The sequence below is a fragment of the Lissotriton helveticus genome, chromosome 3_1 (assembly GCF_964261635.1).
Source record: "Lissotriton helveticus chromosome 3_1, aLisHel1.1, whole genome shotgun sequence".
NCBI lineage: Eukaryota > Metazoa > Chordata > Amphibia > Caudata > Salamandridae > Lissotriton > Lissotriton helveticus.
Window position 1 is genome coordinate 600,950,712 of NC_136061.1, and position 25,976 is coordinate 600,976,687.

General features: G+C 43.6%; 1 protein-coding gene across 1 annotated transcript in view; it reads right to left on the reverse strand.

Annotated features, from left to right (window-relative positions):
- The window catches only part of ERBB4 (erb-b2 receptor tyrosine kinase 4), a 1,576,940-nt gene that overhangs the window by 1,130,264 nt on the left and 420,700 nt on the right, over positions 1-25,976 (reverse strand). The window contains exon 2 of the mRNA XM_078682001.1: positions 24,158-24,344. Coding sequence (XP_078538127.1) covers positions 24,158-24,344 — 187 coding nt within the window. The remainder of the gene's footprint in view (positions 1-24,157; positions 24,345-25,976) is intronic.

The window sequence follows — 25,976 nt, forward strand, 5'->3', positions numbered from 1 at the left end:
GTTCGTGCTAGGCTGCAACAAGTTCACCAGGGCAAGGAGGGAGGAGAAGTGCGCCATATCTCAATGAATATGTTGCAGTTCTGTGTTCTTCTTTGATGCAAAGCAGTGCAGCAAGCTCCCTGGCTGCAGTACGTTGCGTGAAAGTTTAGTCAATCTGGGCTTCAGTTACTCTCAGGCACTCAAAAAAAAAGTAAACAGAAGGCCTTTAAAAGCTTTAGGATTTAAGCATTTCATAAACAACAAAAAATACAAACACAGCTGGGATGCTGTTGAAATATATTTGCAGTTATTAGAATAAAAATTAATTTATCGTCGTTCTCCGCCCGGAGCCCACATATCAGGCCACATCCGAGCCTGAAAGCCAAGCAGATTCGCCGCAGGAGCCTGGCAGCTTCAAGGCTCTGACAGCACACGGTCCGCTTCCCTGCTTACAGAGTGATAGACGGATCCAGCAGAAATTGCGCCACTGCACTAGCAGGCAAAGCGTCCCCCAAGGACTGCCGCGCGAGTCAGAATCGGAACAGGTTAAAAGTATTTATCCAAGCGCAGAACAAATCTCACATTTCAAAGGCTGATGCAGTGTCACTGTTGGGCGACTACAAGCTTCCCTCTCACGTCCCCTTTCTCTGAGATGCGAGGAGGATTTTTATTATGCGCCACTGAATACCACAGGCAGTGGCGTGACATTAGCCCCTGCAGCCCCTGTGGTGCGAGTGGCCCTGAGCTCTCCGGGGTGCCTCTTCAGCACAGTACATCGGTATGCATGCCAACATTTCAGATGAGGAAAGTATAAGATCTTAGAATATAATCGGGAGAATATTTTTCTCACCTTGACTTCTATTGCGGCCTGCATCAGGACCAGCCGCGGCCGGTAGTGGGAGTACCGGCCGGGCGGTGACGTGGGGAGGGGGAGGGGCAGGGTGGGGGCTAGTAATGTAGTAATGTATGGAATCCGGACCTTAACAGGTAAGTAACCATAAAAATAAATAAAACGAATTTCGTTGCACGCACTGCAACACCAAATGCGATGCAGTGCGCGCACCGAATTTCGTTTTATTTATTTTTATGGTTACTTACCTGTTAAGGTCCGGATTCCATACATTTCTACCCCCCAATCTGCCCCTCCCCCTCCCCACATCATCGCCCGGCCAGTACTCCCACTACCGTCCGCGGCTGATCAGGACTATTGGAATGTAAGGGATTTGCAAGTGTGCTGTAGGATCACATATCAGAAATGTAAATTTACTTTTTTCATTACCTGTCAGGATCATGGAGAAAGAGCCATGGCAAGTAGAGTAACCGTGACAAAAATGTGGTGCACTGGCCTGCAGGCGCAGGTGACTGGCTGTGCATAATACGAGTCACACAAGACCAGTCCCTGTCGCCTGCAGCCTGCAGAGGACTCTGGTTTTTGGATGTAGGAATCGGAGGCGGGAGACTAGCCTTGAAATCGGTAGTCTCATGCCTGAATCGGGAGGGTTGGCATGCATGCACTGGTCTGGGACCAAAGTGGTAGGTGGTGGGCTAAGGCAGGGGGCCCCCCTCCATGTGCTTGGGAGGAGGGCCCCCTCAAGTTTTGTTACACCACTGACCACAGAAGGAAAGAGAGAGGAGGAAAGCGGCGAAGAGGAGATTGGCACAGCGTATATAGAGAAGTAACTGCACACTATGGAAGGAGGTGAAGAAACAGATGTATGCATGTGGTATATATATATAGTGCAAGCCAAGCAAAAAGGCAGGGGGGAGAGCCGTACAGGGACATGACCAAAGGGTTAGTTTAACAAATGACTGAGAGGTAGTTGAGCTCCAGAAGCAGAAGTGGACTGTTACTGCCTCGCTGTGATGTGCTGTTCTATACAGAGGCGTCCACAGCTCTTTTCTACACTCAAGCAGGTTTGGGGTATTACTGTTGAATACGGGAATGTCGTTCCTGGTGGATGGGGAAGGGCCGTTGCCTTTTTTTTGCATTTCTTTGTGAAGAGGTGTGCTTTTATCCCTCATCTGTGTAGATTCACACTTCGATAAGCAATAAAGCAGTAAGACGTTATAATACTTCAGCAACTATCCCAGAAGGGGCACGAATTTCAGAGACCAAGTTGAAATTTTGGAAGACCAGCACTGCCATTCATCCTTCAGATATTGATCAAATGATTGTTTCTGAGATGCAGTCTGTTAAAACATGATAGCTAAATTGCTCTAGGTTTTGAACATAGTAGCAGCAATTGATTTACATGTTATTTACATTATTTTAAACTTGCATTGTAACAGAACCTATAAGGCTTATTTAAGCTGTACTTTTCGACACAGACTGCTCCATCTTCAGCATCCATTTTGATAAATTTTCCACTTTATTTAAATTTCCGAGTTAAATAATTAAGTTTACTTCCACTTTGCTAATAGAGAGGATATTCTTTGGCCTTGAATTTCATGGCCTATAGCATCCGTGGGCTTTCTAAAAATGGAACAAAAAGCAAGGAGGGACAGGAAGCATGTCAAGGTCCAGCATACATGCCCCCTGGGTATACAAGTTTCCCCTAAAGGTATGCAGTTCCTAACGAGGTGAGGAAGGGAAAGAGGAGCTGTAAGTTGGAGAAGGCTGATCAACATGGAGCAGGGGATTCAATTGAACAGAAGCAAAAGCCCTCACATCCAGATGGGTGTCATGCTTCATCAGTGGGCGGCTCCTTGTTGGGCCGGTGCTGAAATGCCCAACAGAGCTTTAAAAATAAGATGCCATGAAGAAGTATGTGAGAGGGTGTGGTGTATGTAGATTGGTGTGAAGTGTGATCTAATAAGGACTGGGAGGAACCCTAAAAAAACGAATGTGGGAGTGCTCCTATCATGGATAAAAAGTGTGTGGCTGTGTTGGAAATAACGTATCAAGACAGCGTGATTAGTGGTATCAACAGGGGTCAACTTGTTTCTTGCCTCAACTAGTCATGAGAGATCTTGGGAATTCCATCAGGACCAGTTTTGACCTAATCTACAGAAGACTGGGAATAAGGATTGAGTTAAATCCACAATCAAACAATTCTCCCTTATGGTGTGAAGTGTCCCTTACACGGTTATGGTAAAGCAAATCTGACCCTATCTGAGTGCAAACGCTGCACCTTAGGTTAGGCAGAGAACTGCACTTTGCTGTGGAATAAAAGGTTTCCTACGTGGAAATCTTCTGGCGGCCTGCCTGCCTCGAGTTGCAACTCTTTTGGTCTAATTTTTAGAGTATATACATTGTATTGGTATGTGTGTATTTTCTTTCTTTTTTAAACTAACATGTAATTATTGCACCTGCTACTGTGCTCATTCAGTTCTGCATATTGGCACCCTCTGCCTTTCAGTAAAGAGACATTGGAGCTCGTGGTATTTATTTAACAATAGGTCAATTACTGCTCAACCTTTTTTATTCAACCGTTTTATTATTTATTATCTGTAGCACGCAACTTCACTGCACTAAAAATATGGAATAGTAAATACAATAAAATGTTCAATAAAAAACAGTTCAAATATTTGCATGCAAAATATTACCAAATACAATAATCAAGTCAAGCAAAGCCCAGCCGCGGCCCGTGGAGGGAGTTCGGATGGGGCAGAAAGGCGGGGCGGGGGTGCTCAAAACCAGAATATGGATAATTGGAGGTAAGTAAACAATTTAATTAATAAAACGAATTTCGTAGCGCGCGCTGCATCGCATTTTGCGATGCAGGGCACACTACGAAATTCGTTTTATTTATTAAATTTTTTACTTACCTCCAATTATCCATATTCCAGGTTTTAGCAGCCCCCGCCCCACCGGAACTCCCTCCACGGGCCGTGGCTGGCAAAGCCACCAGTCAACAACAACTGAATTCTCTCAATAATTAAGAGACTCGTTAGGATCTACTAAACGCACCTTCAATGGCTTTCTACTCGATTCGTGTGGGCCCAAATTGACCCCTTTTTGCATTTCTTTATTCAGTTTAACACATACAACAGTGTTCTGCATCAGTTTAAAGCACACAGAGCAGTCACAATAATGATATCTTTCAACTAATACACATCAATAAAATAATAGGACAATCTGAGGGTTCACAAAGGGCCCTTAATAATAGATGGCAGGAGGAAAGGAAAGACAAGAGAGGATTGTTGACCTTGGGAATGACTTATAGTGTGTCTCAAAAGAAAAGAAGTGGAGAAACATTGCGAGGAACGCTATCTAGAGCGTGACTTGAGGTGGATGGAATAATTTGGATATATCCTTTCATGTTCAGCCTGGGGAGGAGGGTATCTAGTAGACACTCAGGGCTTACTAAGAGTTACTTTGACAGTGTAGACAGACTAAATTAAGATGAGACATGTGTCCCTATCAGGGGTATGACTCAAGAGTGCTGACACAGGCTGGGACCGGTAGCACTATAATGCACCACCATCCAGCACCCATATTATAAGCATCACAAGGATGGGCAGGCAATATTATGAAATCCATGGAGGAATGAGCCCCCATAGTCCTTCATTTATTTTTCAGTTAGCATCCAGATCATAGAAGCAGAGTGTAGGTAGTGTCATCGCATTTGCCGGTGCCTCGCTCTTAAGTGCTGCCACTGAGGGAAACACCAGTGAGATGCGCAATTTAAAATGATCGATAGCACCGGGGCAAAGTTCCTCAAGGACAGGGTGAAGGGAAATTGTGGGGTTATCTGTTGTGTCCTGGGAATGCCTGGCATATTGTGCAACATAAAGAGCTAGACTCAAAGGATGGCCTCATGGTCATCCATATTCCTGAGCAGCGTTGTGTAAGGCTGGGGCCATAGAATATGTATAGTCTTGCACCGTGCCTGTCTGCAGCTCCAACAGTTCAAGTCCAGACTCTGGCAGGCCTCTTGGACCTTTGAATACTACACTATACCAGTCTTCACTCTACTGAGCATGCACATTGCGGTCATTTACTACCATTAAGGAGTAATTGTTTCCTTCGTTGAACACTTGCCATAATGGATTCACCATCACTTGATAATCCAATCCTTAATCTTAAAGACAAACGTAAACAACCACCGAAACCAGTACCGTTTACCCAACTTTTTTCTCATCCCTCTCTAGTTATCACTAAAGCACATACATCAGTCCCTTGGACCTGATACTTGTGTCTAACACACTAACTTCCTCTCTTCTCACCATCGACCTATCTGTCTACAACAATGTCTCTCTTCTCAGTTCCCAAGACCTAGACTCCAATAGCTAAGTGAAAGAACTTCACCAATTCTATTCTGTGATTCAAAATCACTTGATTCCCATGTTAAACCTCCAATCTTTTTTATCATTTACCGACATTCTCTGAACCATTTTCGACTCACACTACCTTTGCCATACTCTCATCTGAGCCACCATTTCCTCCCTATGCCCGGTATGTGTATCTGTTCATGGGATACTGAAATTAAACCACTTCTTTTCTTTCTAGATGGCACAAACCACCCATTGGTGAGCATCCTGAGGACAACAAACAAGCATCACACAATACTTACCTCAGAAATGCATATTGACAAACTTCACACACACTAGAACTTCTTGTCCTCCTTCTATCAATGTTTTGCCAGGACCATCAACACGTGACTCTCCCTACCCTGAATGCCGATTATTCATTTTCCCCTCTCACCTTTGGAATTTGCCTTCTATGTCACATCTAAAAAGTAATTAGAACTACCCTTGCTATCCTACTGTTCGCTCCTTCTGTCCCTCACCCAGTCCACCTAGGTATCTGCCCTACCTCTCACAGACCCAATCTATATCCTCAAATGAGATTATCCACCATGCTCCTTTCTAACCATTTCAGCTGTCCCGGCCCTCAAACCTTGCATTGAGTCTCTTTGAAATATCTATCCAGTCACTCCTTCAACTTAAGCTTGTCCATTGAGAAATTTTCTCTGCTGACTTTTCTATTTTTTTCAGTCACTGCCTGTGCTCCCAAATGCCATTGTTTATTACACTCACTTTAGCAAATTTTATTTGACTATCTAGTCCACACCTCTTCAGTCTACAGAAACTGTCCTCTCTCATCTTACTGACTTAATTACTTCTTCCCACCGCTAATTCTCCGTAATCACTCTGCAGTATTTGCTACTGGTGATCACACTACATTATTTTAATACTTTCTTTCCCTGGGCATCATTGGTTCAGCCCTACTATTCTTCTCGATTCATCTACGTGATCACTCAATTCCTTTCTCAAAAGACTCCTCTCTCTCTCACCAACTCCCCTAGGTGTTGCCCACCCCCATGGCTTACACCAGGGTTTACTTTTCTTTTTCCTCTCCAATACCTTCATGAGGGACATTATCTTCTCTTTTACGTTCTCTTATTAACTATATGATAATTACACCCAAAGTGTGTTTTCATTAGGAACATTCACCGCAAGTCACGCACCTTTGACACTCTCAAAACAATCCACTAGCGACAGCCTCTCCACTATCATATGCTGAACTTGTCTTAAACAAGATCATCTACTTGTCTGCCATCTCTGTGGCTACCAAACTACCCGTCCCCACACCCCATTAGAATATCTGATATTCTGTCCATCGATAGTCTGACCCAGTACCATAGGCCAAAAACCAGGGCATGCTTCTTAACCTCACATTGTGACTGGAGCTATTCCTAACCACCACATTATGGAAACCTGGTTTCAAGTTTTAAATACATGGAAGATCCTCCAAACAAAAAACTTTCGCACAGAGCAGGCATTGGCAACTGCACTTGTAAAAGTTAAATCAGAATACTGCAACAACCTACTGCTCACACTGCCTCCATACTCCTTCTCCCTACTGGATAAATCTCTAAATGTCACTAGCAGAACTGTGCTTAACCGAGCTTAATTTGTAAAATAAGTGTCAGGTTCCAAAGTTTTGCTTAGAATCACGCAGCCTGCGCTATTGAATGTCGCAAGTTGAATACCATGGCTGCATGATCTTGTTTCCACCTCAGACACTCCCTGCCCCTTAAACTCACTCTTGCAGATTCCTGCTTTTTCCCTTTATTTCTTTTTACTGTCTTTCTCTTGCTCCTTCTTTGCCCTTTGCATGTTTTTCACTCTCTTGCTGTGGGACAAAGTCTTCTGAGAAAAAATAAGTGCTGATCCCAAAAACGACTGCTGGTGGGCCCCACCTACATCCACTAGCTCAAAATAAGCACTGCGTACCTTGCCACATCATTACCTGTCTGGTTGGTGCCAGCTAAAAATGACCCTATTGAAACCAATGATCATGTTATTTAAAGCTCTCAATTGAACATCCACCTAATTACATTTCCTAAAAACTCATGCACTATGTATTCACTCGCAACGGATTCTAGGGCCAGCAGAGCTTCTTGTCTGCTCCCAAATCTACCTGTCAAATCTAGGTTATATTCCTGAGCTCTACGTTGGAATCTGGGGACCACGGTTCGATCCCCGGCTCCGGCGGCAGGTTAGCCCAGCACCATGTGACTCTGGGCAATAGCTCGCTTAATCTTCCAGACGGCCCCCAGCGCCTAGAGACCCTTACGGGTGATTGTGCGCTTTACAAATGTGGACTTTACTTTACTTTACTCATGTGCGCTCAGTAGAATTCACTTCCTGATGACATGTCCTCACTTCCTTCACTCTTTCCAGAGCACCATTATGGCTGGTGGCCTGCTCTAAATATGAATAACACTGCATAATATCATGTGTGTTACCATCTTAGCATCATCTTCCTGTACCACCCACCAAACCAGCTCTTTCAAACTGTGGATGGGATATTAGCCCAGGCTTCACAATCTCATTGCTGGATATATCATTTTGTGTAGACATGCTCGGTTGTGTACATAAATATAAAATCAAATTCTGGAGAGGAGAGAAGAATAAATCAAGGTCAAGATGGCAATGAGTTGAAGGTGGATGGTTTTCAATGGGTATTGGAAGCATGAAGGAATAATTGGCAGGACTTGACTTGCTGGTGTCATTTTTAAGGAAGTGTGTTTTGCTATGAAGAACAGCTGCAGTGCTTAATTTGAGCTGGTGGTTTCCGGTGCTCAGCCCCGGCACTTTATTGTCAACGCGGTGCTTATAACAGACTGCCACTTGGTGGAGCTGTCTGTCTAATTTACAGCTGAGCACAACTATAGTTGTTTATTAATTCAATTTACATTAAAAATGACTAATACCCGCCAAAGCCATTCTTATAGCTCTGGGGGCATGGAATAGTCCCAATTTTCCATTTTGAATGACTATGATGGTTAGTAGTTGTGTTGATACTGTCATTGGCAGTGCTGGCAGGGGCAATCTGCAGTGCAAATTACAGTGGGTTCCTAATGAGGGCCCTGGCACTTATGTTATTACAAACTAAGCACTGAACAGCCAGCAGAGCAGGGTGTCAGAGAAGGGTCTCTGCTCTTTTCTGAGAAGATGTCTCTTGTAAGCGACGATTACAGGTAAGGGGAGGGGTAGCTTGTGCATCCCCCACCAACAGGGATATGTAAGGATTGGTTTCAGGGACAGTGACAGATGTCTAATGAATACACTAGCGCCACATCTCTCTGTATTTTAATGCCCATGATTCTTTATTAGAAGGACTTTCTGTATGAAAAGAAAAGTGATCTACATTAGAAAAGGCATGGCTCAAAAAGATGTAGTGGTTTTTACACAGGGTTAATGTGACATTGGGTGAGATTACACAAGTAATCTATTCGAATTTAACGTATCAAGAGACCCCTTCACATTTAATAATGTGGCTTTCAAGCAGAGGTGTCACAGGCCATAGATTCACATGTTTATTCCAAAACTAGATACTGATTGCTTTTTGCATCCTTTTCAAAAGGATTTGATGTAGTCTGTACAAATTGATGAATGAACCAATAACAAACATATGACTTTCCTGGTGAATATAGAGAGAGACATCAAGGAGCAACTTTGGGGCAAGAAGAGGACTTGGCCACTGCATCCACATGGGAAATTAAGCTAGGACGCATCCACAACCACCTCCCATATTCCAAACAACTGAATTAATGGTGAAAGGAAATAGACACCCAGGCCCAGATTTATGAAACCTTTGCTTTGTTCTTGGGTTACGCAAGTCGACTCAAACACAATGCAAAGACTTTAGTAATATTGACAAAGCAACACAAGAGTGATTTGTGCTGCCTTGCACAGCTTTGTAAAGAAAGGTAACGCAACGCATCTGCTTGCGCTGCGTTATATGCCATTTTAAGCTGGGAGGCATTCCAAAGGTGGATCATGGGCATCCCCATGTATCTTCCCATTGATTGTGGTGCATTACTTGATGTACTAATGATAGTAAACCTTGTAATGTGTCAAAATGCTATACTTTCCCCAGAGAGGCGTAGCAAGGAGAAATATATTTATTTCCTCTTTCTGTGCATTTTGCTGCACACACAGAAAGAGGCAAATGCCTCTAAGGGTAGTTTTTGTGCAATAATTTGTTTCTTACTGCACAAGCACAAACACAAAAAACAATCCAACCTGTAACTCAGGCACACTTGGACTACGGTCCAAGGGTACCTGCGTTGGCGGCACACAGTGGGGCCTGCTTAAGGAGAGAGCAGAAATGCTTTATAGCTTTGTAAATATGGAGCTTTTCTTCTTTCTTCCTTTGCTTGCTGCCCTGCATTGCTTGCAAGATTAGTAAATGTCCCCCTGTCTATCTGAAGGTATTTGGGGCACCTGAACCTGCAATTTCAGTATATGGAATTTAACACTCCTCAATGCTTCCAATGCCAAGCCGCCACAATAGTTGGCAGCAGGGATATTTTATCCTATTTTCCAAAGACCTGCTGGTTATTTTACATGCTAGGCAGTGTACAGCTCACAACAAAGTTGGTATTTAAGTTAGCCCTTGGTCAAGGAATCTTTTATTTCAAATCCCACAACCTAGCGATACTGTATTAAACAGGGATCGCCAATTCGCACAAAATGCTAATTACAAAACTGCCTGGTAATAGGCAGGGTATACCCTATTGACCTCCAGGTTCATCAGCACTCATAATCTAGCACACAGGGAATACGCCTTTCACACAGAAAGGAGGCGATGTAGCAAAGAGAGAATGCCCCATTGCACAAAACTCTATGGGACATTAACTGGCTATCTGCTGCATCACATTTTGCCAGTGAACTGTGAAATAAATGTCTGACTGAAATCACCGCAGGAACACAGACGACCAAATCAATAACATTTGTAAAATAATAACAAAAGGGTCACAAAATGACACCCGAGTCCATCGTGAAAATTCCTTGAATAAAAATAGATTGTTTCTGACAGACCCACCATTTAGAGTGCATTTCAATTTGCTAAACAAAGATATAACATTTAAAAGTGCACATCAAAACATGAAAGTTAAAACATCTGATACACCGAGGAAAAGTTTAGTGGTGAAAAGAGAGACTTCAGATCCCGTGAAATAATGACAATTGGGCGAGTCTTAGGGGGAACAACTGTAATTTTGACCTCACATCCGTTGTCCGTGAGCATCCCTTTTACGGAGGCCTTTTGTCCATAATTTTGGTCCTTGCAGGGAGCAGAGCTGTTCCCCTGCGAGAGGCGCCTCAAACTCATCCTCAGAGCTCAAGAGCAGCCCCCCCCGCCCGTTGTTATTTTGTATGTGGCTGATTGTCACAACTAGAAGGACAATGGTTTGGGGTGTTACAGCATGAGGTGGGCCTCCTCCTGCTGCAGTCTAGGGCAGGGCATGCTGTTAGGGTTAGATGGTAGAAATGTACAAAACAAATGTACAAAGTTAAAAAAGAGGTTATAGTTCTTACGCAGTCTCATCATTTCAGAGCTGAAGCATTTTTATTATTATATAAAATAAAGCCATGGTTGCTGCTATCTATTTATTTTATGCAATTAACATCCATTGACAAAGCCAATAGTCATAGCTTGTTGTAGGTCTAATGTTACTGGATGCAATGAAAGAAACAGCAAAATACCAGTCAGGCGGCGCATAATGCGCAGCACATAGTTTTAGCCCAGGTGTTTTATGCCACGCCGTTAATTATATCAGACACGCCCCCTGGAGAGAACCCCAGTTTTTTCATACCACTTTTTTTTTTTTTTTAGAGTTTTATATAGCATAAACTAGACCCGAGACATCAGGTTTCAGAGCACTTTACACGAGCACCAGTTTCGTTACAGATCGACATATTCATTTTTGTTAGGTACAGGGAGATTAAGAGATTTGCCGGGAATCACAGGATGTTAAGCGTCTTTGCCGAGGCTTGAAGCTGGTTCCCCAGCTTCGAGGTTAACCCCTCTAGCCGTAAGATTACATACTCTCCCCTAAAACTTAAAGCCCTGGAAACACCATGTCACAGTCACCTCACGTCCTGGCACTGTGCATCATGCATGACTCTCTGACTGGATGGATGGGTGGAAGAGTGGATGGATGAGTGAATGGATAGATTGGGTGAAAGGGTGGATGGATGGAGGAGTGAAAGGGTGGATGAATGGATCGCTGAGTGAAATGATGGATGGAAGGATAGATGATGGATAGAATTGCAAATGGTTGAAAAGGTTTGGATATGGGTGGGCACACAGATGAAAGGGGTGAATGAATGGTAAAAGACTGACTGATTGACAAAAGATTTATTAGATGACAGAATGTAAATTTGAAATGGTGGATATCAGGGATTGCTTGGACAAGAGAGCTCTTCTGGGGAGAGTTGTGGGGACTTACTCTGCTTTCTTGGTGCCCTAAGAGCTTTAGTTCAAAGTGGGAGGTATTTAAACTTTCTGGCTACTCCCTTGCCTATGTATTACTATTCTGTATTTGCTATGTGCATATGTGTGGGATCTATACATCATGCATATGACATTTTGAGTGACACCCAACTGGTACTTGAATGTTACACTAGTAATTGTGAATGTTTGCATGTTTTGTTTTAGGTGTAATGTTTTAGGGAGAGCCTCATAGTGCCATGAGCTGTGCTTGAGATATATAATGTGTTTGTAGCAATAGGCAAGGCATCAAAAATAAACTATGTAATAGTGTATCGACAGTGCATTCTTTAAGAAAGCTACAGGGAAAAAGCACCTTAGTGACTTCGTCAGCTTGTGCCACTCTCTGCGAAGCCCCCATAAGCAAAGTCAGATTCCATATTGTAAGTTCCACTTGCTGAAACACCCATAATGCATTCCATATAGTGGGTTCATCACAGCAATCCTCCCTTTATTTCACCCATGCATGCCGCTTTACATCTCACAATGGCACTCAGTTATGAGATGCTAGTAACAAAGTCTATCTGAGCAGATCTTCCGGACCACTTCTCTCACCAAACATGGACAACCCAATGCAGTACCATATAAATAGTTTATTATCATATGAAATACCAGAAAAAGACCTGCACAGTTGCTCAAAGCTGCACGGATACCGAACACCCGTGAAGTGCACGTTTGTCTCAACCTAATATAAAACGTATTTTGACTTGTACATAAGTGGTTGGCTATTTACTTTTATACAATTGCACAACTTCCTCTGATGTAAAACGTACCATTGTCCCAAAGTTTTGTCCTCAATTTTGACCTTTTGTCCTCAATTTTGACTTGTACTTAAGTGATTGTCTATTTACTTACTTTTATACTATTGCGCGACTTCCTCTGATGTAAAACGTACCTTTTGTTCCAAAGTTTTGTCCTGAATTTTGACCCTCTGTCATGAATTTTTACACTTACCATCCTGAATTTGCACCCATGTCAGTTGGTCACCCTAGCCATTCTGGGTCTCTGGAAGAGAAAAAGGAGGAGCTCAAGTGCTCGGGAAATTTCTCTCAGCGTTGGGAGAATAACCCTCAGTATCCGAGTTCTCTGTCCTGGAAGGAGTGAGGCTTTAAATAAATGTGCTAGAAGCCACTAGCACTGTGTGGAGAACAGCTGTAATGCGCCTACAGCGGTCAACAGGTAGTGACGGTACAGTACCTGCATGTTCAGCGATGGGAAACGGCCACTACATTGCGGCCGTTTCCATGCATAACATTAACCACGCATGCATTACAACGCATGAGTGGTTAACAGGAATAGCCTTTACCACGGATACCTTTACTACGATATACGTAGTAAAGGCATGTGTGGTAAAGGCTATTCGTGAAAAAGGGGGCACGGGGGTCTCCCCCCCCCCGAGAAAATAGAGAAAAAAGCGGGCGAAAAGAAAAGGGGTTTGGGGGGGGTCTCCTCCCAAAAAACGCACCTGATAAAGGCAATCAACGTCGTTAGAGGAAACATAAGTCTCACTTCGTTTCCTCTTATAGACGTGCAACGTGAAAAAAAAAAGAACAGGCGACAGACGACAGACGAGACAAAGAGGAGAGGTAAGGGGAATTTTAGAATTAAAAAAACGAAGGGCTCCGAATTTAGGGTAAAGGGCAGGGGAGCGGTATTTGTAAGAAGGGTTTAGGGGTAGGGGAATAACCTTTAACAAGAGTATGCCCCTACCATGCATACATTTACAACGAAAAACGTTGTAAAAATATGCGTGGTTAAGGAATATTTGTGCTAAAGGTTATGCGTGGGAAATGCATTCGCATTGTAACGCGTTCGTGGTAAAGGCATACGTTGCAACGGAATGCGTTGTAATATCATACAACCATCAGCAATAAACACGTGCACAGAACCGGCATGCACGCGCAATCACACAGTAGGCGTAGGAGTACACCAAGACATTTCTGCAGAGTGCCGAATACATTGTCCAATGAATAAAGCATAATGAAACGTATTAGGCAAACATTGTACACAGGAAATCAGATTTCCCTGCTCCTGTCTGATGTTCATCAGAGCGTGACGGTAACATTGTTGACTGCAAATCGAATTAAAGTTTACAAAGAACCAAACCACTCCCTCAGTGAGTGGCTGTTGTGCCCGAGCCGCGTGGTGCTTGCTGATTGATGCATTAGGCTTCTGAAATTGTCTCTTGGCTGCCAACCTTGAATTTTAATCTTCGAAAATATCTCGTACAGACTGGCTTTGTTGCCCGGGGTAAAGCGGGGCACTGCCATATAATAAATATAATACATAGTACTATTCCCACTGGAGCCGGCAAGGTTTCTTGGGAAAGGTGGGTGGCATGGTCATAGAGATCAGCTTATCTGGGCCAGAGCAGGGGCTGGCATTTACTGCAGGGCAGAGTATATGCCTAGAGGAGAGGGAAGAGGCCTGCTGCAGGGCCCCAGGGCCATAACTGTCAATAGTGCCGCTGGTACAGAGGCACTGGGGCCTAGTAGTGTGATGAGCCCATTGCATCACAATTAAGTCTGTCTTTTGCAACCCAACTACAGTGCCCAGGCCCATTTTGCTGGCTGGCATTATGTCCTGGGTAACCATGCTACGCCACTAAGAGTCAAAGAAGAGTGGGCGCCTGCTGCAGAGCCAGAAGTAGAGAACTACCTCAGGGACAGAGAAGCGCAGAGGCCTACTGCGGGAGCACTCCAGATCTGAGGACTGCAGGGCCTGGACAGGGAAAAAGCCAAAAAAGTTGCCTGCTAAAATGTAGAGTACAGGTTCACCCCAGGCCAGAACAAAGGCCTGCTACCTGGTCAGAGGAAGGCAGGCAACAAGTGGAGACAGCTGCAGGATTGCCTTGCAGCCCGCTACACCCCTTGAGGGTAAATGAGTGATTGAGTCAAGGGACTCATAAGCTGGAATTTTACTTGGGAACCTACTTGGAAGATAGCAAAATGGCATGATCTAGACTGGAAGGATGCATCCTGAAGGGAACACACAGTGTGAGCCTCAGAAAAAAGATCTATTATGGAGAAACAACACTGATGCAATATGGACATTTAATACAGAGAATACATAATAAAGGACATATTCAGAGAAGCCAGGATTGCAGGAGGTCATGGCGTCTGAAACCCATTCGGTCACAGAAGTTCTCATACTGTTCAGAGGCAGTGATGGCTGGCCATAGGGGGTGCCAGGGCATAGAGTCACTGCTTCGCTCCCCCATTATTTGCTCTGCATCTTACAGCTTTTACATGAAAGCAAAGAATCTTACATTTCATTTATTTGCATGAAAAAGCTGTAATGTTACCTTGGCAGAAGAAAGGGATCAGCTGGCTGTATTGTGCATGTCTTTGGTAGGGCTGTTACAGCTTGGCCTCACACCGCCAGAACACATATCTGATATGTTGCACTAGCGTCAGATAGTGCAGCGTGTCAGATAGTGCAGTGTGTCACACAATGGAGCTTCAGGGCTTGTCAATCACATGCCCTCCTGCCCTATCAGATTCTGGGATACTAAGAAAAGTCGACCTCAGTACTTTGAACGCTATATTAGTTTCTGATTGGATGGAAGCTTGTGGTCCTGCCTCTGGTGTTCTGGTATGCTGTAGACAGTTGGGGGAGTCGGAAATCGTGGGCCTGCCTTGCAGACAAAGAGAATGTACGCTCATGGCGGAAGCAGGCCCGCATAAGATCTTGTGTTTAGCAGCCTGAATGGGTGTTTGACTGTGTGATGGGTAGTGCATGTCTATGTCTCCTTGACCTTCTTTGGCCCACATAAGATCTTGTGTTTAGCAGCCTGAATGGGTGTTTGACTATGTGATGGGAAGAACATGTGTACGTCTCGTTGACCGTCTTTGTGTGGTTGTCTGCAACTGTGTGTGTATGTATATTTGCTTGTATGATTGAGCACATGTGTAAGTGTATGTGCAATCTGAAAGTCTATGAGGTTTTCGGTCACTGGGTTGGCAAGGCACGAGACCGGGTGCTAATGAGGCCAACCGTTTGCAACGCCAACGAAGATTGCGGCTCAGTGCTGTATTTCAATCATCGATGGGGAAGATCAGAGAAATCTTAGGTTGGGTGCTCCAAGATCACACACATCGGGGAAAGCAGCCAGGCTGAAGAGAATTTCTAGAATAGACACCAGTAGAATATTTCCAACTACAATCATAGCAGGAGTCATAGCATCAGGAAACCTGACAGAGGTCCTGCCAAAGGCTCAGTGGAGAAAAAGAGAGCTCATGCGGCATAGAAACGAGCGAAGATGCCAGAAACACATTTCCTTGCTAAAGAAGAAAACTAAAGGGATCACAAATATTACATCGGGGAGCAGAAGACATGTCATTGATCCTCTCAGGGATGACCCAAAACATGCAGACCCAGTTGAAGTCAAAGTCCTAAGGCTTGGTAGACACCTTCACAATGAGAATATCACTAAGAGAACAAGCAGCGGGATTAGATAGGCTGAAATCTAGACATATGCAGAAAGCGTAAACGAAGAGCAATGGGTGGGAGATTCAAGGCAACCTCCAGACACATCATCCTGGCACATTAAAGAAGCACAGTCTACAGAGGGCTCAAGGACTGCACTAGGCTCCCACCTTCAGAAACGGAGTCATCTGTACATCTTTAGAACCGAAACCAAGGAAGAGATGCTAGTTAACAGCAGCATATCGGAAGACGCCATCCAAACGTGATGTACATACCAAGAACACTGCACCCCAAGCAGGTGAATAGCACACGAGGGCATTAAAGGCAAGAGGTACGTACAAGATGACTTCACTAACTTAGGAGCTACAGGAGAGACAGCCCCACCCCATGCAGAGCATACCTACCACAAAGCTTTTTAGTTTATTACTTTATATATGCAGCGTAAGCATTGAAGAGTCATCCTGACGCACGCATACGCCAGGCTCTGCGTCCTTCACCGATAGGTGCAGTCAGCTCTGCCGGTCTTTGCATCTTTTAACCCCAGAGTTGCACCGGCTACGCTGCCGTCTGCCTCCGACAAGAGAGCGCATGCGCTCCCTACCTTTGAGTGACGGATCTGAAGCACGCGGTCTGACCCTTAGGTTCTGGAAGGCCCGAGGCCCCGAGGATTTTCTTCCTCGCCACACATGCATTTTGCATGCCATAACTTCAAAGTAATGCAGCCATCTGAAGTGAAAATGCTTTCCTTTTTTTATAAAAGCTAAATTATTTACCAAACTTGCATTTAGTTGTGATGCATTATTAAGCAGACTGGATACTAAAGTAAGGAGGTAAACCTCCACACTGCTACTCATTTGGTGAAGTTGTCTCAGGAAAAAACACTCTGTGAGAAAGTGATACCCGCCCTGTCAACTCCTCTCTGGAAACAACTGTCGGGGACACACCAGGATACACGAGTTTAGTACTATTACTGAGGGAGAGCATTGTCCGGGTAAGGTAGCCCAGCGGGTTTCGAGCCTGAGGCTGAGTCCTCTAAGCAACTTGTTTGCCACATATTCAAACATCAGTGGGGCTTCCTCAGACTTTCAGCCTTACGGGGTGAATCAAAAGCAAACGATTATGTGGGGTAATAAGAGCAGTAAAGCTTAAAGTGACAAATCAGCCCTTGGCATAGAAATGACAGCTAGTATTCTATAGTGTGTGTGATGGTTATATGCACGTCACTGTACATTCAGGAAACGGTGAAGAGCCCCAGGACAGAGGAATGAGTGACACCAACTGGTATAAGTGGGCGAGTCTCACTTGGACTGCCTAACTGCTGAAAGAGAGCAATGGCTAATTTAGAGAAGTCATGTCCAAGCGTGCCACTAAATTGGGGAACGTCCCCTGGTGCTGTGACCAGGGGACGTTCCCCAATTTAGGGGCACGCTTGGACATGATTTAATTGAAGTACTCTTCGGAGAGAACACCCTGGAGCACGCTACAACCAATTAACGGTACTAAAACTAGAGTGCGAGTGTATAAGACAATTTAGAGAAGTACCATTGGCGTACTAAGCCGGCGAAGTCTAGGGCGCCAGGGGAGGATGGCGGAGAAAGGTGATTATCTGTGTTATATGAAGTAGTCGATATAGCAAGGCGCGTGAGGAGGACATTCAGGAAGTCTGATGAGCTGGCGTGATGACTGAGTATAGTGGGGATACCATGGGTTGGTAGCCCTTTAGAGTTCCTTCCTAAGACGTTCCATTACATCTTTATTTATGTAGATGTTGGGCTAGTTGCTGTGTAGATTTGGGTTTCTGTGATAACAAAAGTCCACGACTACCTCTGCAGATGAAAGATGTCCCAAGTTGATGAGCACTGATTTATTTGAAACGGGTGAGAAGGCCTCTGGGTCTGTTTGATGGGGGACAAACACACACACACACACACCTAGAAACACTGAAAATAAGGAGCGATGAAGCTCCCTGGCGCTGGGTAGCCACCACCCCACAATGTATTTGATGAATGTTCAGCCATTGATTTCAAATGTTTTCTGCGTCCTCACATGCTAGACTTGAGCCAGATAAAGAGGCAGCAGGAAAGAAAAGCAGCGTTCTGCGAAAGGTTAAAGGTGCCCTGGGGACATTGAGATGTATGGTTAGTAATATTGCATTGATTTGATGGCACGGTCTACTGTCCATCTGGGAGCTGCAAACTTATCACTTTTAAGCCTGCTTCATATCAATATCTTTTATAGTCGCCGGACTTTCCCATCCGGAGTGCTTCTGTGTGGTCAGGACCGGCAATCCACATCATATGGGGGAAATAATGTGCTAAGTCGCGGCAGCGGGGGATGCATTTAGTAAAAAGTCACATGTCGCCTGCACGCGGCCGCGGTCATCGATAAAGTTAACTCGCAATAGAATTGTGTGCACTGACCCACATACTTTGTGCAAGGGGGCCAGTGGGAAAGGTATTTATATCATGTAAGGCACAGATCAGCTCCAAAATGACCCTTCAAATTTATAAGACCCATAAGCATACAAAGGGGTGTGTCCTGTGGAGGCGGGAGCAGTGGGTTCACCAAGGGGAAATCCGATTGTGTGACTTGCCAATGATAAATGTAATGTGGCCAACTAAAAATCATGGTGTGATTAGCAGGAGGGGGTGAGAGGAGGGTTGATGGATGGAAGTGCTAGCATTGCGATGTGTATGAGGCTTTTTCTCTGTCCTGTAGCCGGGAGCTAGAGAACTTCTGTTTTCTTTTAAAGCATGGACTACAGAAACATAATTTACAAATATATAGATTCCAAATGATAGAATTCCCCATTCAAGATCTTACATAAATATAGCAGCCGTACACATTTTTTTACTTGCCTTTATCTGCTAAATCCAACCAAATTCCACAGAGTCCTCCATTACCTTCCTGGTGATGCTCACTCTCTGGTGGTCAAGCCTCAATCAAATCCAAGCTATATGCATGTCTGCTAGGGGTCTTCCTGAATATGAACTAACCCCCTTCAAAGTGTCCAAAATATTCCAGTTGGGCTCATTTTTGGTCTATGCACATAAGATACATTGCCTGAGCTACACCTTGGCGGTCTTCATTCCATCCGTAAGGGTAGCAGAGGATAATACGTCTGCCACCTTGATGGACAGAAGAACGCCATCCCAGCTGTGATCTCTGTGTCTTCAGAGGGAGCTCTGTATTTGGTTCCTCTGAGAGTACTGCACATTTAGTGCATGCCTGCCATCTTTCAGGTGGCTGTGCACCAAACCTTTTTGTATTTCAAAAACAAACTCCAAAAGCATGTGTTTTTTTTTTAAAACAAAGAACTAAGGAGCCCCACACCCTGAGAATTAATTCCCAGTGTGTGGTGTTGATTTGATGTTTTCTCTGTTTGAGATGCAAGGTTTTTACTGGAGTTGACGGACAGAATAAATACATCAGACTGCAAGTCCTAAGGAGGTTGGGCAGATCGATGTTCGTACTCCAACAGACCCTATTCCGCAGTTCATTAGAGTACAATTTCTGATGGAGGAGCCAGCGGGTATGGACTGTCAGTTTGGCTTACAGGGTACTCCTACACTTTTGTCGATGAGCAACTTGTACGCCAAACTCAAAATCGGACCTAGAGTTTCCCTTATGAGGTAGATCTTACGCTGGCTTCCTGTAATGGCAAGAAGGCGTTCTGGAGTATGTGAAAGCCTTAATGAGTTCCAAACTTTATGCATACCAGTCCATCAATAGGCAAGAGGTGCCAGACAAAAGACAATAATATATTATGATTATTATGACACATCAGCCCCCTTCATTACTTCCTTTGTGACCTTGGTTCCAAGGGTGGGTACATCTTGTGTATTTGAACATTTGTGGAGAAACTGCCGAAAGAAACAATCTAAAAACCAATAAGATTCAAACACCCATTACCCAAGAGGACCAGACGTCTCAACAAAGTAAGATTTATTTTTATTTTAGAGTACCAAAGACGGATTCAATTATATCTTTACGTCCAATTATATTGAAGATCTGGTAGCGTGGGCAGTATGGTTCAATGCACTGAGCACGTTCACCGTAGTGAAACTAGTTAGTGGCTGAATGGTATCAAGCTAATGAAAGGGAGATTAGTTGTTGGTGTGGCGGCAATAACTAGACAATGTTTCCCAGATAGTACCAACAATCAGAGGCCTTCACATCAGAACTCTTCAGTCACAATTAATACTTTCACTTCATAGTGGCTCCATGGAGACAATAGGAACTAGAAACTGGGTTAGGAGAACATCACAACTTTAAATATGTGTAACTCTGGGTCACTTATACCTAAGGAACATGTTTCCATTGTTCCAGAATCATGGTGACAGGCCACAGACAAGTGAATACAACTAAAGGTCATAGCAAGGTGGTTCTTCTAGAATTTGAATTTCAGTTCCAGCCCTTATGAGAGTACAACAGCTTCACAACTCTGTCCCTGGTAAACTTCTCTCTAAACTGTGTCTTTAGAATTCTCTATATCCATATGAAATATAAATCACAGGCTAATGTGACCCATTATTTAGCATTAGTTGCTTGTTTGGCTGGATTAAAGTTGATGCACATAAACTTTTTATCTTGTGATTTAAAGGATCTGTTATAGTTCTGATGACATTGAGGGTCCAAAAACATCTTGGGCCCTTTCACCACACAAAGACGGGCTTCTAAGTAGGAGAACATAAACCAGTACACATGTAGGCCTGAAAGAAATGTAGGTTGGAAATAAGTTGTAAGTTCTACTTGTATCTTTCTATGAACAGGTACAATATAAAGTTTGCTAGAGTTAGAGATTGCTACACACCTCTCTAAATTAACGCTGATTCCTACTGGGACAAAAAGGATCTGGAACTCACACCCTAAGAAGAGTGACCTGGTAAGATGCTTGACAAAGCACAGCACATTTACATAAAACAAACAAATGTATTTATGTGTTGTTTTAACGGCCCAGGGGATAAACTGCGTGCATTTGTACTGGTGTCAAGTAGATGGTCTTCTTACCATGTTAACATTTTCGAACGTTTACTGCGTCAAATCCATATAGGTGATAAAAAAGGGAAAACCATGGGGCTATTGGGTAAGGGGGTGTAATCTACTTGGTGGTATCCTGTGCTCTTACTGCTTTAGTTCCCTGCCTGGGAACCAGACTCAGGTTTCAAGAACTATGAATAATATAGATGGCATTTCCAAGAGGAATTGTTAGAAAACTGTTAAAAATTCATATCGTTGATTAAGAAGATGCCTGGAAGAGGAATGTTTATATCCAGATGAATTTTTCTAGACAGATCTTTGACTATCTATATTCTCGCCTTTTGGTATACTTTATTTAATCACATTTCCATGCCCTTCCATGCAAATAAGACCGCTCATGTGGCACTGCCCTATTCTGTAAACTATTGCCTAAGCAGTGCTGCTGGATTTTCTAGAAACCTCAAGGAATATTTCTAGCACAGTCCTACTGTGGTCCCCTCCTTACTAGAGAGTCATTCAATGTTGTCCATGCAGGTCATCAAAGCCAATATGGAACTGATCAGAATCCACGTCCTAGTCTGCCTCTTGATAATACTGCACGTCCAGTGATGGAGCTGCACTCATTCCTCACACACTGAACTGGTTAAAATCTCCTCTTCTTCCAAAACTGCAGGCCTCAATAGTCAATTAAGCTAAATTTGCAGGCTTCATCAAAAATATGGCTCCCAGTTTTATGGTATTTATTTTTTTTACATTTCGGTCTGCATTTATCCATTTTTATGTTTCACATAAACTTTATCTGTATTTATTTTAGGTTTTGTGAAAAAATAAAGCAGAAACTAGTATATTTCCACCATTTATTTAACCAATAAATGTACACTCTTATTTGAATGTCTGACAGGTTTAAATGATATGAAGACCCACAGATGCTAAATCAATATACCTAAAGGAAAAATAGTTTTAGTGGCAACCATATACATACCTACTGATGTTTAAGCCTTAATACTAAACTTTCTTAATTTTTTTAACTGCCTTTACGTGTCAATCTGCACATGTATTGGCCTGACAGTATTTAGAACCACTTAACATATAACTTAAATTCCGTTTTCATCCACATTTAAAATGAAATACAGGCAGTAAATTAAATGGTTTTCTTTTCTGTCTGTATTTATTTGTACAAATCAGTAAAACGGAAAACAGGGAGCCCTAATCACAAATGAAAGCCTTTAACCAACGAAAGCTATATCCAGAGTCACTGGAATTATGTGATTGTGCGGCCACAGAATTTTTCACTTGATTATAGATTTGCCACATAATCCATCATTTGCAGCACAGTCTGGAGATGATTTTAACAAAATAAAATAGTTTCTAGCTCAAACAGTTCAAAAACTACAAAAAACACACTGACACTTGTTGCAATGCAGTGGAAGGCATTTTGCAATGGCTGACTAGTCACCGTTCTGTTTCTTATTGCTATATTTGGGCTTTAAAACCTGGTAATAATGAGGGGCAACCAATGGCCAGACAGTGTTAACGAGTGGAAATGATGACAAAATAATAAAGTAATACTATCACACAATATACCACATTGTGCAGCATAATTCTTGGTTCAAAATATATTGTTATGTTATATTGATTTGCATAGTGCACTAATCACCCAAGAGGGTGTCCAGGCGCTTAGGCAGGTGTGGAAGTTTACATACCCTAAGATGCTTATATGAAGAGCCAGAACTTCAGCTACTTGTAGAACTCAAGAAGTGAGCAGGAGGCTGTGATGTGTTGATGGAGATCGTTCCATGGTTTGGGTGCCAAGTAGGAGATTGAGTGACCTCCAGTTTTTCTTTTGCAGCAAAGGGGAATGCGTGCGAGTGAGAGCCAGACAGAACGTAGGTGCCTGGTGGGTTTGTGAAAGTGTTTTCTGGCTGTACAGGTATTCTGGTCCGGTGTTGTGCAGGGCTTTGTATTTGTGTGTGTGTCACTCGAACCAGTCACTTATTCTCCTGGCTACCTCCAGTCTTCAGTGTTGTGTACTCCACTTTAGTTGTTCCAGATGAACACTGGCCCCAGTGAGAGATCCCCTAAACACAACCGGAAGACTAAGAAGGGCCAAAAAGGCATATTTCCCCAGTGCACTGGGTCCAAGTTAAAGTGAAAAAATAGAATGTCATAATATAACAACAGGCTGGAGAATGACAGGAGTTGTTATTGTGGACGTCGAGAAAATAATCAATGCTGGCTAAATAATAATTTGATAATCACTCTGAACTCAATTAGGAGGAAGAAATGCACGAAATAAGGGGTAAGGTGAGGAATTTCGAGACTGGATTACTGCAAGTGTGCTTTCTATCGAGGATAACCATAGAAAGTTTTCAGATTCTTCTTGTGTGTCCGAGTGTCACTGTTCAGATTTGAAGACGAACAATGTAAAATACATCCTTTATATACCCTCTTGAGGGTTAGAGAAAGGCAGAAATTCTTTTGTTTATATGTTGTACGTTGTCGGATGTGATACTGAAGCAATAAAGAATGGACCAAGAGGGTACAGTGGGTTAATACTCAGGCCCACATTGGTGCCTTCTCAACTAGAATGAGTTGTGTCTTGAAGGGATCTGCTCAGCTTACTTGGTTAATGGACCAGATCCTCGCAATCCTGCTGTTTGTTTGTGAAATAAGCATTACAACAAGGTACACAAAGTTCTAGGTTGGACCAACACAGCAACAAATACATTTTTGTTTCCATTTACAAGAGGGCACATGTCAGAAACGAAGGGGAGCACATTTGGCAAGTAGCAATCACTTTCTCAAGCCTTCTTACTTGCCCTTGTGTACCTGATGACAAATTCAAAGCCTGCAAGTGAGCCCTGTGAAGCACACCAACAAAAAGTAGGAACATATAATAATGAAATGTAAGCACCAAGTTTGTTGTCATGCCACGTGTGCAACCCCACCCTGCATTTCAGGTCCAGGACATCCATGAAAGCGACAGGGGCCAGCTGATGCACTTGTGCCACAGAGGAACATTCAGTAGTCTCTACTTACCAGTCAGGTTCCGGAGGCCCAGCTCTTTCAGTCCAAAGTTGCCATCCTTCCTGTAGTTGAGGAATATCGCCAAGGCGTAGCGGTCCTCGTAGAGCTTTGTCCCACGGACGATGCGCAGGTTCTCCAGGGGCAGGTAGTCGAACTGGTTGAGAGCCACAAGGACATAGCCAGTGACTTCCCTGATAGACTGCAAGAAAGAAGAGAAGTTTTGGCTTTAGAATCGATACTCTAGGGGTTCAAGACGGCAAAAGTGTGCATTGTAGAATGTGGGCATAAGGAGAAAGTGAGGTGGCAAGATAGGCCAATTGCAGGAAAACAAGTGTGAGGAATAGTTATTCAAACAAGCATGAGTGCAAAATGCAGGGGTAGAGTGTGGGATTGATGTATCTGGGCCTGTGTACAGTATGCATGGAAGTGCAGGCATGGTGTGTGCATGTGTTCACTCAAGCGTGCAAAAACATCAGGAAGGGTGAAGAGAGTGACTGTAGGCTGCATGTGCATGGGGTGAGTAGTGACACAAACAAATGTGAGAACACTTGGACGGACTTGCTTGTAAGGGTGAATGGAGGCTTGGAGCGAGAGGCTTGGAGTGAGAAGCTTCTAGGCGACCGCATAAAGTGACGTTTCCACCATTCTTCACCAAGATCGTGCGATAGTTCATATTGTGCAACAAGGAACTTATAATTCACTTACTGCAAAACACCTCAAAACCGATGTAAACCATTTACTTGCCTAAGAAGCTGAACCTACCAACAGGCTCCATACCTCTGATCACTTTCCCCAGCAGAAAGCTATCTGCAACAAGAGCACGTAGTGCTCAGGAAGGTCAGCAGGCCTAGACTTACTGCGTAAACAATAGCAGGGACGTCAGCAGTGCCTAATTTGAGCTGGTGGTTTCTGGTGCTCAGCACTGACTGGCACCTAATTGTCAACACCGGCTCTTTGGACAGTCTTCCAAACGGTGGCACTGTTTGTCTCAATAAGAGATGAACACATCAACAGTTGTTTATTAATGCAGCATACATAAAAATGTACTTTTACTTTCCGACCAAGCCATTCTTGTAGCTTTGGGGTCTTTCAATAGTCTGAATTGTTACACTTGTAGGGTGTGATGTTTAGTAGTTGCGTTGGTTCTGTCACTGGCAGCGCTGGTAATGGGTGATGCAAGCTGAAGTTGCCTCCTGACGACAGCCCTGGCGCTTAATCTCTTCGGCAACTTAAACACTGGACGTCAGAGAACCATAGTCATACACAAACAGGAGGAGCACGTGATTGTCCATATATATTTTTTTTTACGAAGTTTTATATAGCGCGAACTTGACCCGAAGGCATCGGGTATCAGAGCGCTTTACATAGCACCAGTTGCGTTACATGAGGACACATTCATTTTTGTTAGGCACAGGGAGATTAAGTGATTTTCCCAAAATCATAGGATGTTCAGCGTCATTGCCGAGATTCGAACTCAGTTCCCCAGATACGAGGTCGACCGCCCTAGCCGTAAGAGGCCAACTCCTCTCCAGATATACACAACAAAAATATCCCTGTTGCAAAATGGAGGTGCAGCAAATGTCATTTTGCAAAGGATTCTGGATTTTACACCATCACTGACTATACATTGCCATGTTGGGAGTATAGTGATTCCTGAAACAAAGGTTGAATAGAAAGATTTACGAAAGGCTGGCAGTTCATAAAAGCTGGTATGAGTGGCTAAATGTGAGTTAAATACAGGAGGCGAAGCATGGATTCCAGGGGCCCTTGTGCAAGCAATGAAAATGGCCCTCATTTGACTGCTGGTAGGTAGTACAATATAGCAATTATC